Source organism: Cherax quadricarinatus, chromosome 39 (genome assembly GCF_038502225.1).
Source record: "Cherax quadricarinatus isolate ZL_2023a chromosome 39, ASM3850222v1, whole genome shotgun sequence".
NCBI lineage: Eukaryota > Metazoa > Arthropoda > Malacostraca > Decapoda > Parastacidae > Cherax > Cherax quadricarinatus.
In genome coordinates this window covers 6,203,380-6,221,264 of record NC_091330.1, presented here as the reverse complement: position 1 = coordinate 6,221,264, position 17,885 = coordinate 6,203,380, and the positions used below count along the sequence as shown (strand labels likewise).

General features: G+C 42.9%; 1 protein-coding gene across 2 annotated transcripts in view; it reads left to right on the top strand.

Annotated features, from left to right (window-relative positions):
- The first annotated feature begins 213 nt into the window (after nucleotides 1-213).
- The window catches only part of S2P (membrane-bound transcription factor site-2 protease), a 243,114-nt gene continuing 225,442 nt past the window's right edge, over nucleotides 214-17,885 (top strand). Inside the window, exon 1 of one of the 2 annotated variants that reach the window (XM_053787480.2) lies at nucleotides 214-839. In XM_053787480.2, the coding sequence (XP_053643455.1) occupies nucleotides 759-839 (81 nt within the window). In that variant the 5' untranslated portion in view covers nucleotides 214-758. The remainder of the gene's footprint in view (nucleotides 840-17,885) is intronic. The other variant, XM_053787482.2, reaches the window with a different exon arrangement.

Here is a 17,885-nt window from a genome sequence, read left to right as displayed (position 1 = left end):
CACAGAGGAATACTTGTGTACATAAAGAGTTCAATTACTCTAAATTTTATTCTGTTTAATAATTCTTGATGTTATGTCACAGGTGAAGTGTAACCTTAACTACCCTCGTGTAGTTGGGCTTTAAACCTAACGAGCTAATTCGTCGCTTAGAGACAGTCACTGAAATGGTTCCTCTGTCATTCCTTCTGTGTCCAAGGATGTGAAAAACCTGGTGCTTGTGTTGGCTGGTAGCTCCTGGTAACCGGGTGAGAATGAGCTAGAACAGTGTGAGTGGTGTTGACTGGTGTTAGTGTGGAGACACTGGGAAACACAGTGACAACTAATCGGAACAGTGGTGGGGGTACGCTTGTAAACAGCTGAGAGAACCATTGTACGGAGGGAAGATCAGATAAGATTTTGTTCTGATTTTTAACCCCGGAGAGTTAGCTCCTCCAGGATAACCCAGGAAAGACAGTGTGTCGTCGAGAACTGTCTTATTTCCACTGGGCTCTCAATCTTATCCCCCAGGATGCGATCCACACCAGTCGACTAACACCCAGGTATCTATTTGCTTGCTAGGTGAACGGGGCCACAAGTGTAAGGAAACACGCCCAATGTGTCCACCTTTTTCCGGGGATCGAACCACGGACACTGTGTATGTGAAGCAAGAGTGTTGCCTATCAGGCCACAGGACACCAAGGTTGCCAGAGCCTGCTGCTGGTTCTCTATGGTGACTGACGATGGTGTGAATATCCCCAGAGATCACGTCCAGGCCCAAGATGACCGTGATAATAGAAAAGGTCAGACAGGAAATCCCAGGATGGTGTTACGTCTGGACAAAACTCGGATATTTTATTTTGGTAAGTAGCGCTCAACTCTTTTCTTTCTTCTTAATTGTATCAGCAACTCTCAACACTAATTCATATAATTATTATGCGAACCGATCCCAGACCATACCTCGCTGTTGCTGGCCCAATCGATTATGCTGTCAGTGCTAACCGCACGCACGCTGATCAGGTATTTTGAGAAACTTTTAAATCACTTTTTAAGACAACTGAGTGTCTGTTGGTAATTTCCCGTATGCTCGTATATAAAGGGAGGGTCTCTGTACAGATAGCCAGTTATCTTAGTGTACTCGTCGCGCCCCTGCTATCATTAGAGGTATTTTTCACCGTCTGCACGGCCTCTTGCTTTTGTAGAGTGATTTCGATGTGTGGATTTAGTACTAATCTCTCCAAAATTTTCCAGATATAAAATATTTAGATTTTTTCTCCTGTGTTCCAAGGAGCCCAACTTGAGGGACTTCAAGTGTTCCCAGCAATTTTGGTGCTTCACTGGATTTATACGAACATTGAAGGTTCTCCGTACATTCTCCAGCTCTGCAATTTAGGTTGCCTTGAAAGGGGCTGTTAATTCCAACCTAGAGAAAATAGCGTATCATCATTCGCTTAGCATCTCTTGTTTTGAATATTCTAGTTAGCCTTTCTTGCAGCATTCTTGTCAACGCTTGCATAGAGCTGCCGCTCTTAAGTGATTCAAGTTTGTTTTATATTCAGCTCTAGTTTCTGTCTACTCAGTTTTTCCATAGCAGACTAAATGAAAATTGTCCTCATTTAGCACCATATTGTTGCCAGAGTCTAACTGGAAGACTTAGTTTATATCAGTTTGAAGGTTCGTTGTATCCTCAGTAGATGTTACTCCTGTACGAATTCTAGTATCGTCTGTTAAGGATAATACAATGCTATGGTTTTTTTTTCTGACTCAAGTATGAACAGAAGAAAGAATTGGTAGCGAGTTCCCTTGTCTTTGAAAACGGAGCTTTTTATCGTGTCAGCCTCTAATTTCACTTCGTTCACCAACAATTTGGGTTGTGTTTATTAGGAAGTTAAATACCCATCTACTCACTCTTCCAGTCTTTCCCTCTGAATGAATTTTGTGATTATTTTTTGTTCATGCTAATTGCTGACGGCAACACTCAGCCTTTCTCTCTCCTTAAGTGTTGACAACACTCAGCCTCTCTCTCTCTCCTTAAGTGTTGACAACACTCAGCCTCTCTCTCTCTCCTTAAGTGTTGACAACACTCAGCCTCTCTCTCTCTCTCAAGTGTTGACAACACTCAGCCTCTCTCTCTCTCTCTCTCTCCTTAAGTGTTGACAACACTCAGCCTCTCTCTCTCTCTCTCCTTAAGTGTTGACAACACTCAGCCTCTCTCTCTCTCTCTCTCTCCTTAAGTGTTGACAACACTCAGCCTCTCTCTCTCTCTCTCTCCTTAAGTGTTGACAACACTCAGCCTCTCTCTCTCTCTCAAGTGTTGACAACACTCAGCCTCTCTCTCTCTCTCCTTAAGTGTTGGCAACACTACAATCAACACTTCTCATATCAGTGATGTACTGAGGTATAATTTTTCTCGTCCTTTTTTACCGATGCTCTAATTGTAAAACTTTAAGAACCGCCGGAATCAGTTTAATTTCCACATAGAGACGATATGAATAGATACGACACTGACGTGAAAGACAATTTATATAAACACGCAGTTCAGTCTTCACCTTTCTTTTTTAAGTTAGAGATGTGGGGAAAAAAGTTTAATATTAAATTTAAACTGTGGAAATGTTTTCACTCACATTAAATATTACCTGTTAAACTGTTTTCAAAGAATTATAGAGGCGGTAAAAGGACAGTCCTTGTTGTATTGATGATAAATAAATGTGTATTATAAGCTTGGACTGCAAATTAAAGCTGCTTTATGAATAGAAATATGAGAAAATCATTTCGACAACGCTGCAGGATCTCATGGACACACCTGATGATGATCGTGTAAGAGAATAGGGCAAATAAGACGACACAAAGCCACCTCTAGCACAGTCAGAACGGTAGTGTTTACAAGGCTGCAGTGACTCCCTCTCCCGCACTCTATCTATCTTATCTATCTATCTATCTATCTATCTATCTATCTATCTGTCTAATGCTGTGGCCTGTATGCACCATCATCTAATGCTTCAGTGATCCCACATACACCAAGGCTTGCTCAAACCCTGTCACTTCATCCTATCTTATACCTTTGGCCAAGTGCGCGCGCGCGCACACACACACACACACACACACACACACACACACACACACACACACACACACACACACACACACACACACACACACACACAAACACAAAAATATATATATATATATATATATATATATATATATATATATATATATAATGTCTGTTTTCATATGTATATTTTGACCTTTGGTGTGTCTTTGGGTGGGTCATGTGTTGACTAAACTTATCAGAACGCTGTTAAATGTTCTATGGTGCTTTTACTTGTGCTTTTGGTCCTTTGATCGAGGCCTTTTTCTGGCTTACCGGTCCACCCCTTTAAAAGATTTAGTTTATAATTATACATGATCTCAAAGGGGGATTATAAATCAACATCCTTAGGTACCTACACATGTATCTAGTTTTGTTATAACCTGGAGGTTACCTGGAGGTTATTCCGGGGATCAACGCCCCCGCGGCCCGGTCCATGACCAGGCCTCCCAGTGGATCAGGGCCTGATCAACCAGGCTGTTACTGCTGGCCGCACGCAGTGCAACGTACGAGCCACAGCCCGGCTGATCCGGCACTCACTTTAGGTATCTGTCCAGCTCTCTCTTGAAGGCAGCCAGGGGTTTATTGGTAATTCTCCTAATGCTTGATTGGAGGCTGTTGAACAGTCTTGGGCCCTGGGCAATTATGGTGTTTTCTCTTAGTGTACTAATGGCGCCCCTACTTTTAATTAGGGGTTACATGATGTGTGTGTGTGTGTGTGTGTGTGTGTGTGTGTGTGTGTGTTTGTGTGTGTGTGTGTGTGTGTGTGTGCGCGCGCGCACACACACACACACACACACTCAGTGGAATTTTTTTTACACAATTTCCTAAATGTACAACATATAAATGAATAATATAATAGTGTATTAAAATGTGATGTTATTTGGATTCTTCGAGAAATTTCGAGTGAGGGAGGGGGTGTAGAACAGCTGCTGAGGGACGCCAGGGAAGGAGGCGACGTCATTTGTAATTTGTGAACGCTGGTTGTCATGAGAAATTCTGCTAATAGTCCGGAGTCTTCCGAGCCAAATTGGGGAGTTTTCGGCCTAAATTTGCAATTAGGAAGCCATGTTTATGCCCCCTGCTGAAGAATTGTCACAGGAAATTTGCTTGATTTCAAGAATTACGTCTGGATGGCGGAAGATAAGGGAACATCACTCACAGGGAAGTGCACCATTAGTCCTTGCATTTAGATCTCTAGCTGGCCACTGTAGGGTCTGTTTGTTAGGCAGGTGTTGTGGTGTGATCCATCTACAGTAATTAAATGGTAAGTGGCAATACAAGGTTCTTTTCTAATAACACTATTGTATGTATTGTACTAATAGTTATATTTTTGTGTACCCAGCAAGTAAACCAAAATAACATACAGTCCACATAACTTTAATTTACCAAAGTACCTGGTTTTAATATTATAATTATTAATTTAATGTCGGGTCCAGTTTTTTGCGAGTGGTGGGCATCGGGCATCGAATGAATTACAGTTCAGCGACCTGCTATGACTTAAGTCCCACTTACTTCACCCAAATTACTTGCAGGTAGTAATTCAGGTAAAGGCCTGTAAGTCTCCTGCAGGTGATTTGCTCAATAATTTTCACACACACACACACCAACACACACACACACACACACCAACACACACACACACACACACCACCTGGACCACGCCTTGGAGGGAAACACCAGTTTTTGCTTGCTTACCAAGGGTTCCAGGGAAGCCAATATCATCCCGAAATTCAAATTTCACATCTTTATGACTTTTGCTGCTTTCAGAACACACACCAACACACACCAACACACACACACACACACACCAACACACACACACCAACACACACACACACCAACACACACCAACACACACACCAACACACACACACACCAACACACACACCAACACACACACCAACACACACACCAACACACACACACCAACACACACACACCAACACACACACACCAACACACACACACACCAACACACACACACACACAAACACACACACACACCAACACACACACACACCAACACACACACACACACCAACACACACACACACCAACACACACACACACACCAACACACACACACACACCAACACACACACACACACCAACACACACACACACCAACACACACGCACACACCAACACACACGCACACACCAACACACACGCACACACCAACACACACGCACACACCAACACACACGCACACACCAACACACACACGCACACACACACACACACACACAAACACACACACCAACACACACACACACACCAACACACACACACACACACACACACACACCAACACACACGCACACACCAACACACACGCACACACCAACACACACACGCACACACCAACACACACACGCACACACACACACACACACACACACACCAACACACACACACACACACCAACACACACCAACACACACACCAACACACACACCAACACACACACACACACCAACACACACACACACACACACACACAGCTCTCGCGTGTTTATTATCACTGGAACATTAAAAATCTATTAACATAATGCTGAAAACGGGACACTGATGCTGGTTCTATTGCTGTAATTACAACTGTGAGTCATCCCTGACGGGCCATCCCTGCCGGGCCATCCCTGCCGGGCCATCCCTGACGGGCCATCCCTGACGGGCCATCCCTGCCGGGCCATCCCTGACGGGTCATCTGAGGGGCCATCCCTGACGGGTCATCTGAGGGGCCATCCCTGACGGGTCATCTGAGGGGCCATCCCTGACGGGTCATCTGAGGGGCCATCCCTGACGGGTCATCTGAGGGGCCACCCCTGACGGGTCATCTGAGGGGCCACCCCTGACGGGTCATCTGAGGGGCCATCCCTGACGGGTCATCTGAGGGGCCATCCCTGACGGGTCATCTGAGGGGCCATCCCTGACGGGTCATCTGAGGGGCCATCCCTGACGGGTCATCTGAGGGGCCATCCCTGACGGGTCATCTGAGGGGCCATCCCTGACGGGTCATCTGAGGGGCCATCCCTGACGGGTCATCTGACGGGCCATCCCTGAGGGGCCATCCCTGACGGGCCATCCCTGATAGGCCATCCCTGAGGGGCCATCCATTACACTGCCAGAAGAGCTTTTATCTTGTAATTATCAATAGGTCATCACAAAAGTGTCATCACTGACACTTCAGGTGTTCACTTGGAAGAACACACTTGCTATGTATGAGGACAAGAGTGTATTTTTATTGTGCTTCTGGTATATTATGTTCTATTTTAAAAAAATTCGTGGAATTCAAGTCTGCTTGTCCACTTTTTGCAAGTTTCTGGGTTTCACTCACTCTCTCTCTCTCTCTCTCTCTCTCTCTCTCTCTCTCTCTCTCTCTCTCTCTCTCTCTCTCTCGTAATGACGAGGATGCAGCTCCGTGACGACAATTATTTTCATATTTTTCCTCTGTCAGTAAGGGTGACGAGAACATCAACTATTATGAGAAATTCCGACTTGTGTTTGTCGTCCAAGTTGGATCCTAACCTTGAACTTAATGAGTAGTGGCCACGCGGGGACAGGCAACTCAGGGAAGGTTGGGTAACACTTGCTTTGGAATCTGAACCACGCAATTCAAACAAAAAAAATGAAAGATACGCGATTGTGCTTCGCATTTACAAGGAAGGGGCGAGTGTCACTCTGCCCCACCCCCCTTTCCCGATCCATAACCGGCTGTGTTGTCGGTTATAGGAGTGTAGTCCGGGGAAAGTGGGGAAAACTGTTTAAAACAGTGAAAGAGGTTGGTGATGGTGGATAAACGCCGTTGGGACGGGTACAGAGGGTGCTGGTTCCAGAGTCATGCAAGATCCACCAAGTCAGGCAGTGCCTGGGGGTGAACCCGGGTTGCAGCGACCATCCCCGTCTCCTGTCATTCTTCACTCATAAAAAAAAGTAACTTCACTAAGACTTTAGCTGTAATAACGTTTCCTTTGCCAACCACTACCTGGCATGATATAGTCGACCATATCTCACCGAGGATCATACGCAGGACTGCTGCTTCGTGAGGTTCTCGTATGATTACCACGAAGGGGAGCTAGCGGCGATTTCCGGCGCCGGCTTCATTACCAGACCGGTCCCACGGCATTCTTGGCTTGCAGTCACGGCTGCGGTGGCCACGAACGGTCATACAGACACGGACGGTTGTCCAGAAGAAGGTGGTGAACGCCTTTGCTAGGGCGTGAACATTGCAGGTCAGAGAAAGGCCAACTACGGTCAGGTGGATGTGAGCAGTGCAAGCTAAAAAGTCACTGGAAGATTTGAGACATTTTAAAGTAAATGGAAGAGATATACGAATACTTAGGCCACTTGGACTCGAGCGCTGCGAGCTACAAACCTCACAGGAAGACCTAAATTGCATCGTAACAAGAATATATGGTATGGGGGGTTCACATCCTGGGGGTTCGGATTAACACATCTGGCCGCACCTGTGCTAAAACCCCGTCTGTGTTGGTCAGCCGATGCTCTCGTTACGCGTTCCCTCAAGGAAGGTGTTTATGGCTGGCAAAAGGCTCATCCATCGAATTGGAGGCACTCTCCCCTTCGGGTCAAACTTCCATTCTCTAGGTGGTATGTGATCCCTACCCACCACCAGAGAAGTTCCTTGATGCCGGTGAGGGGCTCTTGATCTAAGGAACTGGACCTGTGCTCTTTGGATTGAATCTGAATGCCTCCTGTCGCCCCAAGGTATATATGGCCCCTATGGGTTGTACAGCGCCTGGGAAAATATACCATCCCTACGGGATTAGCATTTCCACAGAGATATAATAATTTAATGTTCCTTGAGTGGTGTCATGCAGTAGAGTACCCGGGTCGCCCATTACTCGTGCACACTTAACTCTCCTTTTTACGTGACTTGCCTGCATATAAACCAACTTACTGAATTTTCTTGAATGTGTGTGTGTCTAGTGGCAGGTTTCCGTTTTCTCTTCACCAGTAACTGCCTAAAATTTTTGTTCTGTGGATGGTAACGGCTAAGTGCTTAGCTCCAGTGACGACTTGGCTCTTTGTTGGTGGGCCAAAGAACAATGGTGGAGTTGGTCAGCGGGTGATCCATCCCGAGGATTCTTCTAGTGCCCAGTTACCAAATTACTGATGGTGGTACCGAGTGATCACAGTGATAGCCTTCATGCAACCCTCACTGATCTTGTCCTGGCTATATCGAGTTCTGTATTCACTGTACATTAGAACATTTATCTTTGCTGCAGACGCTGCTACAGTGTGCACCATCCACCATGTGGCCTAGATCCATGTATGAGCTGTCTTATCAATCTGGATTAGGTTCCTTTGCAGAATACGTCCTACACTCTTTGTGTGCGTGTGTGCGTGCGTGTGTGCGTGTGTGCGTGTGTGTGTGTGTGTGTGTGTGTGTGTGTGTGTGTGTGTGTGTGTGTGTGTGTGTGTGTGTGTGTGTGTGTGTGCGCGCGCGTGCGTGTTTCACGATGAAGCGCTAGTCCTGTAGGGTCTATACAACACCTGAAGAATTGGAGACTATCACGTTTGATTCGAGGAAGGTGAGGATAACTCGAATTCCGTGGATCAGCAGCCGTTGGGCATCCAGGCAACCTTCTTGAAGAGAAGAACGCCTATAACAGACATCTTACCCCACAGTGACTGTTTTTACAGGTGGTGTGGCCCACAGGAGCTCATATTTAAAATTGTTTATAGGACTCGTGAGAGGATGTGTGTCTGGCTCTTAACCTTCCAAGAGAAATGTCACGGTCAAATTTAGAGCGAAACTAACTGGCACACGTTTCGATCATTGCCAAATGCTTTAATGTGATCATGTCCTTCTTTGATGCATATATTAAGGTTTACCTGTGTCTTAAATCTTTCATATTTCGGGGGAACTTGATGACTTTTTTAAATGTGTTTTAGTCCAATTTATGATTATTTTTTCTCTTTAGGGAAGAAAAAAATAGGAATATTTTAATATACGAGTGAATATATTTATACACCGTCAATATGATTAGTTTTAACCTGTGAATTTGTGACTGACGACGTGTATGTATGGTAATATCAGCTGTTTTATTGTATAGAACTTTGGTCACAGAACTTTCCAAATTATACAATTTTCTCTTTCCCAATTTTTTTAAGAGTCTGGTACTTTTCTCGAATATGCCAAGGTTTGATATCTAGCTTATACTTCGTTACTCAGCTTTCATCATTCACCTGCTTCACACTTCCCTTCATAACACCTCACATCCCCCAACTCATCCCTTAGATAAAAACCTGTCGAGTCAGTTGAGAGCGCGGCGGCATCATCAAAATAATTGCCAGGTAAGCGGGCGAGTTTGGGCAAAGGCATCGCAATCGTTTCCCGTCGACCAGAAGGGAAAAGTCCCGGGACTCTGAACACGCGAAAAGTTCATGTAGAAAGGTTTGACCCGAGAGAGAAACCTGCATCATCATTGGCTGGAAGTGAAGGTATGCAGTAGTTCTAGCTAGCTTTCCCTGACTGATGACTTCAAGGCTTTTCACGTGAGGATCCTTAATACCGATGAAGGACCCTTCCTCCGTGGAATTCCAGTTATTCTGCCCTTCCCCAAGTCTTACAGACCCCTACGGGTCATACATCACCAATGAATATAATGATGAATCTCATTTGGCTACTGGGCTGGGTCACCAGTCCCTCCACCTTACCAGTGCCAGGGTGGGGTAAGAGAAAGAAAATGCTGACTTCTGGTGGCTGAGGGCGTGGTATTCACTTCCGCGAACCGCTTTCAATGCCTACAAGTTCAGCGCTTTCCACGAACACAAAATTAGTTCTCAAAAGCATTCGGTGTATTATTAGTGAAGAGATGGTAACAGTACACAAATAACCCGCACATAAAAGACAGAAGCTTACGACGACGTTTCGGTCCGACTTGGACCATTGACAAAGTCACACTAACAGAGGAGGAGCAGAACGGCTATATATAGGCAGGAAGAGGTGGAGGTAGTAGTAGTGGTAGTAGTAGTAGTAGTAGTAGTACAAGAATTGTATAATACCGACAGGATGAAATGACACATGCACAACACCCGGGCATCCCCACCGTAGACGTTTCGCCATCCAGCCAGCGCACCTACACTCCTCTCGTTTCCACCCTCTTGATCGCATCAAGAGAACTTTCAACAAAAAACTAAGGACTCTCTCCGACCTCTGTCCTCCTGACTTTGACCTTGTTCAACGGTTTCGTGTCATCTGTCCCTCTCTTCCCTATTTCTATGGCCTTCCCAAAACTCATAAACCTGATATTCCTCTTCGTCCTATCATATCCTCTAGAGGTTCTGTCTCTTATTCTCTTGCTTCTTGGCTGGCCAAAACCCTCACTCCCTTTCTTGGTACTTTTTCTCCTGCCCACCTCCGTCACTCTCAAGACTTCATTGAACGGGTTCGCTCTCTCCCAACCTGTAAGATGCTTAGTCTTGACGTTGAGTCCCTCTTCACCAATGTCCCTCTTGATGATGTCCTTGATTTCCTTAGAGAGAAGGCCCATGAAGGGTTTCTTCATCTCCCTATCCCCACTGATGTCTTTCTTGATCTGATCCGCCTCTGTGTGGACTCTAACTCCTTTTCCTTCCAAGGGAAATATTATTCCCAAACCTTCGGTGTCGCTATGGGCTCTCCTCTCTCTCCTGTCCTTGCTAATCTTTACATGGAACACTTCGAGACTGTTCTTCTTCCTACCCTCGATGTGCAACCTTCACTCTGGCTCCGCTATGTGGATGACATCTTTGCTCTGTGGCCTCATGACTCCAGTCTCTTCCAACCTTTTCTTGAAGCTCTTAACAATCTTGCCCCTTCCATTAAGTTTAAAGCTGAATGGGAATCTAATTCCTTACTTCCTTTCCTTGATGTCCATGTCCACCGCTCAGATACAGGTTTTTCCTTTTCCGTTTACCGTAAACCTATGCACAGTGGCATGTACATTCACTACTTTTCCTATCATGCTTCCCCTGTCAAGAAAAGTGTTCTTATCTCCCTCTTTCTCCGTGCCCTCCGCATCTGTGATCCTCAGTTCCTTCCAGCAGAAATTTCCACTCTTTATAATTCGTTCTCCCGTCTTGGCTACCCTTCCCTTTTCATAGACTCTGCCCTCTCACGTGCTAAACGCAATTTCTTCTCTCCCAAACTCTCTACTCATGGGAACTCTTCTATCCTCTGCCTTCCCTACATTTCCGGTCTTTCTAATCTCAACAATTCTCTCCGTCCCTTAGACATCAAGCTTACCTTCCGCCAGACTAACACTCTTCGCACTAATCTCGTTCATACCTGTCCTCCCTCTACAGATGTTCCTGGTGTCTACTCTATTTCTTGCTCCTCCTGTCCTCTTCAATACTTTGGAGAAACTGGTCGATCTCTTTCTGACAGACTTAGGGAGCACAAAAATAGTGTTAGGCTTGCCGACACTAACAATGCTCTTTTCTGTCACGTCAGAGATCATAGCCATCCTATTGACTGGTCTTCTGCTAAAACTGTCTTCCCTACTTCCAACTCGAACAGTCGCCGTTTAGTTGAATCCTCTCTTATACACAACTTTCCTTGTATGAACCTTAGCCCTGGCTTCGTCTTTGTAGATGCCTTCCTCTCCCACTACATTGTAAAATGCTCCAAACTTCAGAACACCCGTGACTTAACCTGAATCCTCATTTTTTCTTCTTCTTCTTTTTCTTCTTCCTCTTCCCCTTTCCTCTCTCCTTTTCTCCTCTGGGTTGTCTTTCTCTCTCCTGTCTCGTGTTTCTGTTCCTTTATTTTATTTCACCCCTTCCCCTTTCACGCACCTCGGTGCGCTTGCTCTCTCCCTGTGGGTTTCTAGCTCTCTTGCAGTGCTCCCCTTCCTTTGTATTTGACTGGCTCGTCTTCCTTATTTCCCACTTCTACCACTACCACTACTACTACCTCTTCTTCTTCTACTACATCTACTGATGAAATTAGACACTTGTGCGGCGTCTGGTTGTCTTTGTTGTGGACGTTTCGCCATCCAGTGGCTGGCTGGATGGCGAAACGTCTACGGTGGGGATGCCCGGGTGTTGTGCATGTGTCATTTCATCCTGTCGGCATTATACAATTCTTGTACTACTACTACTACTACTACTACCACTACTACTACCTCCACCTCTTCCTGCCTATATATAGCCGTTCTGCTCCTCCTCTGTTAGTGTGACTTTGTCAATGGTCCAAGTCGGACCGAAACGTCGTCGTAAGCTTCTGTCTTTTATGTGCGGGTTATTTGTGTATCGTTCCAGTCACGGTATTGTGCCTTTTTGTTATTTATAGATGGTAACAGCCTGGTTGATCAGACCCTGATCCACCACGAGGCCTGGTCTCAGACCGAACCGCGGGGGCGTTGACGCCCGAAACCCTCTCCAGGTAAACTCCAGGTGAATGAACCACAAGAGTTTGGAAGTTCACATTACTCTGTAAGTTAATATTTGCTGCTATAATTGCTACTACAAACATTGCTGTAAGATGTTGAACACGATCAAGTTGATGTAACTAGAGGACAGATGTTGAACACGAAGTAAATGGAAGAACGCGTAAGGTCGTCCCAGTGAGACGTGTCTTAACACACCTGTGACTGGTTAGGAAAGTTCAAGCCTCGCAGCCATTCCTAAGGCCAGGTAGCCTCATTGAAACCCTGGTCAACCAGTGTATGACCTGACTTCATGGGAAAAATACAGTATGATCTGAGTTAATAAGAAAAGACAATTTCAAGACTTCCATAAGCAGGTGCATAAAGTGGAAATTAGGTTAACCTCGTTAACATTACAGAAAAAGTTTAAACCTTCATGGGTCATACATAAGAACGAAGGAACACTGCAGCAGGCCTACTGGCCCTTACTTGGTAGGTCCTTCCCAAACCCATCCCACCTACATAAATATTGGACCAACACATTATCGATGTTACCCAAGGAATAAGCTTTGATAATCCTATTAATCTATGATAATAAGAAACTTGGATAAATGTTGAAATGAAAAACGATAAGGGTTAGAGAAATTAAAGATGAAATATTCTAGGAAGTTAGAGGCTCATCTTGGGGTGACTAGGCAATAAATTTCATAAGTCAACTTAAGGCCATATTTTCCAGCACTTACACAAAATTTCCGATTATTTTTTTCATCCAAAATTTAACGTAATACATATTAGAAAAGTGCCTAAACTTGTAGATTTTTAATGATTATTTTTTATATTGATCTTCATTCTTTATATAAAACTCTTAATCGCGGCTCTTGACGCTCCATAGAAATATTCTGATATGTTAATAACAAATTTACAAATAATTCACAACTCTTAAGAGAAGAATCTTTTGACGATGTTTCGGTCTGTCCTGAGGTATTGTGCAGACACGGAATTGTAACTTAATTACTTTTTTAAATACCTTAGGATATATAAATCAAACACATGACATCATCTTTCTCATATATATAATTATAACCCATCTGATATATATAAATCATAGCCCAAGAGGCAATGTTTACAGTGAGACGAGGGTAATGGTGGTAACAAATGCTGTTGTTGTTTTAATGATCTATTTTAAAAAAGTATTAGATCTGAGGTGTGTGTGTGTGTGTGTGTGTGTGTGTGTGTATGTGTGTGTGTGTGACTTTTGTACACTTTTCCAGAGGATCATTGGAGAGCTAGTTTCATCCACATTTTCAGTTTGATTTGTATTTGGTAGCCCAGGCGAGAGTGACTTTCCTGGTGCTGGAAAGAGAGGCTTGATTCTGGCGGATGCTGCTGCTTGATAATGGTAGGGGATGATGCTGCTTGCTGATTATGGTAGGGGATGATGCTGCTTGCTGATTATGGTAGGGGATGATGCTGCTTGCTGATTATGGTAGGGGATGATGCTGCTTGCTGATGATGGTAGCGGACGATGATGCTGATAATGGTAGCGGATGATGCTAGCGGATGATGGTGCTGGCGGATGATGCTGGCCAGTGAAAATAGTGACGTAAAAGATAACGATAATGACGATGATGGGTAAAATGATAGAACATATTTTGTAATGAAGGAAATAAGTGCGGCAGTAGAAGTTTTGATAAGTGAAGGGAAATTTTCTAAAATACTCCGTGCACTTGATAATTATGCTAGGAAAAATAAATTGATATAAATATGCTAGTAGTAGTAGCAGCAGCAACGGTAGTAACTGCAGCAGTAGTGTTTAGTAGTATCAGTAGTAGTAATAGCTGCGATGATAGCAGTAGTAATAGAAGAAATTAGAAGCAATGGTTGCAGCAACATTAATTATAAGGCTTTGATCCCCTTCTCGAAACGTAAACATTAACATTGATGTTGATGATAATCCTTGCTTAAGAGATGGCTGTCTTCCCATAAATGAAGCGTAGGAGAGCCATGAAATCGTGTAGATCTACACTGTTGGAATCAATGCCAGAATGAGCCTCGTCTTCCATTCACCAACTCAAAAAAAAAAAATAATAATTTGTGTCTGAACCCGGGTTCTCAAAGAGATTTCCGAGTTTTTTTTTTCAAACCCCCTTAACAGAGATAAAAAAAAAAAGCATCTGATTACACATGGGGTCTTAAGAGTTGGATTATCGACGCCATGTTTGTTTTGGTTGAAAAGTGCCGTATGAAGATTTCTTCTATCTCTGCAAAGAAAGAGCTAAGAAAAGAAACAATGAAACCCCTTTGGGAACTCGAGTCATGATCGTCGGTGTTAGTGTAAATGTGAGAGAAGTGGGTTGTGGTGGTGGTGGTGGTGGGGGGAACAAAATGAGGAAGGGAAAAACGTGTGCATAGAACTCCGAAATCCAAAAATTTTGACGGCAGGCAAGCGTGGGTTTGATGGTGTCAAGTGAGGAGGTGCTGCTGGACGCCCATTGTCGACTCCTGCGCCTCTTCAAAAAAAAAAAAAAAAAAAAAAAACAAAATAAAGCACACATTTCCTATTTTCTTCCTTGTTTTAAGCCATTACAATAACTTTAATGATATATTACGGCGCAGGTGTTAGCAGTTGTGACACGCCCATAATTTTTCCTTAACCTTAAGTAAATTTATAAATTCCCAAGCCTAAATTTGTCTCGAGCAGATGGGCTGTAGGCCCTAAGATTCATCAGAAAATTGCTAAAAAGTATAAGCATAATTTCAGCCGTCTGAGGCTCCACACACCCAGCACCGTTGTAATTGAGAAGCAACAGTGTCAACAAAAAGACTTCTCTCCAGCACCCAAACACGGGACTCAACCGCCATTAACCGCCATAACTGTTATTAACGAATAATTAAAAAAAGAGATTTACACTGCGACCATACATCTCTAAATCTACTTTGTAGTCATTCGTAAGCGTAACAATTATCACATATCATATTTTTTTCATATTCACAATGCATTCATTTGATATTCTCTATATTTTTTTTAAAAGGTCATTATGTGAACAAAGTGCTACCGAGAGCGCTCCAAGGAAATGCAAAAAGTAATAATAACAGTGAAATGAGGGCTTCTGTCTCGTACCAGATTGTCGTAACCAAAGACTGGGCCAGCGTCTTGTCTTCTGCAACCCTTGTCTAACATTGTGGTCTGGAGACGCCAACAGTATACCTTACAACATTAACATTATTTCTAAAGAAAAACTGGAAATACTGGACAGGGCTTAGCGTTTCAGATATAATAATTTCTACGGGGAAAAAAAATGGTTTATATTTTTAAAGCTTTGAGTCGTATACAATTTTTTTTCCATTTAGCAAATTTGTGACTTGGAATAGTGAGGATTGAAAATTCTTTTGAGTAATTATTAAAATACCAACATACAACTGTCCTGACCTTCACAACACAAGACGACGCTGGTACCTTGGCCCTATACGTTAAAATACTTAAATCCTCTTTTTTTATTATTATTCAATTGACACTATAACCCCCTCCCTCTCCCACCCCAAATACCTTCAGTCAAATTGTCCCTTTTTCGTGTCACGTGATCTAACCTTAGACCCATTAACTGGGGTCTTTGATTTCTTTCTCTTTCACAAGAGATGATAGACCGCTCTTTATTTGACTGGAAAACAACCAGAATCACTAATAAGGCCACCAGTATTATCTTTTTTTATTACTGTTTATATTATCTGATTGTTGTGAGCGGCTATCGTCCAATTATCTAAAAAATGAGTTAATGAACTATATTTAAATGAAAAGGGAGTTTACATAAAAAAATACGACCATTTTTAATATTTGCAATTAACTATGAAAGCTATCTTGTATCTTATTTTCTGACCACATTAAATATCTTGAAAACCCTCTAAGTATAATTTCAAACTTCTACAAAGACGTTAATTTTGATAATATAAATTTTTGTTAGGAAACATTTATAATTTAACAGGATCATTAGTCATTCTCCTCTAGTAAGACTCCTTGAGACGACGGGTCTTTCTTGATAAACACACGTCTGCAACACTTGGACCTTTTCATTGCCGAAATCTGTCGCTTGCACAATTGGCTTCAAACAAATACAGATGAATATGACTTTTGCGAGGGCGAAACGTTTCGGTAGTAAAGATACCCAAGTGATGCCAATGCATTATTCATCAACTTGTCAGTACTGTACACCATCAATAATAATTACTTCTTGATGAACTCCCAGGCTCTCAAGATGAGTCTTGAACTGTTAAGAAGACAGGACAAGGTAGGCCAACTAGGCCTGAAACTCATCCCACAGCTGTCTTCAGTACAAAGCAATTCTAGTAGGCCATATTTACCCATACTAGGCCGGTCCAACCAGTATTTTTGTAAATTACCAGCCTGATGGATATGTTAATTATCGATTTTGAAATTCATTTTAACCACCGATCTCTTCCGTTTGGAAAGATTCAAATGGGCTAGAAATTAATGAAATCGTATATTATACGAAGGTTACAGCTGGAGCAATGCTACGAAATTCATAGAATTTTAACCTCTTTGCTTAATACTGGCTGGAAAACCCGGCATGAATTATATATATGTAATTTACAGTTTTAATAAAATTGAAAAGCACAGTCTGCAAAAATTTCGAATAGTTATTTGTTCTTGCCTTCTCTTTTTTTTTCTTCCATTTGTCTAATAACCATTGTTATAATACCCATCCTCTAAATTCTACATACTTTCCCCATAGCTTCAAAAAGGGGAATCCTACTCAAGGAGAGCGAAAACTTTTTAATGGATCGAAATGGCACAATCGCCAGTACTAGTGAAGAAAAGACCCATGCTCCGGAAAGAGCTCTTACTGGGACAACGTTTCGCTCTGTGTAGAGCGAAACACTACACGGAGCAAAACGTTGTCCCAATCCAAGCTTGTTCTGCAGCGCGTCATTTCTTTAAATTTTCTTTAAAGGTTAGGCGAAAGAGAAATGGTTTCTTCACATCTGAGGAATTGACGACAGATATAGAAAAGGTACACATACATATTTTTTTTTTTTTGGTTTACAAAATAGTGAAAATATTATTTAAAAATTACGAAAAAAAATCTCTCTGAAATATGAGTAGATTGCATTGTAAATTAGAGCTTACATAATGTAATACCTGTATGCAATAACATTTTTGTTTGTATATGGTTATATTATCATAAAATAAAATATTTGAATTAAATTATACCGACCGGAGATAGGGTACAGTCCACTCAAGTCAGCCACACACTTTGGAAAACGCTTGTCAGTGTAGCTACACATTTACAGTCCGAACTTTATAATAAATACAGGAACTCGTTAAAAAAAATTATGCTAAAACCGTGAGTCTTGCAACGATATTTACAGTGCTGATCCGTTTATTTAGCCAAACTGTTTAGTTCGGAAATTCCATCGCAATGACT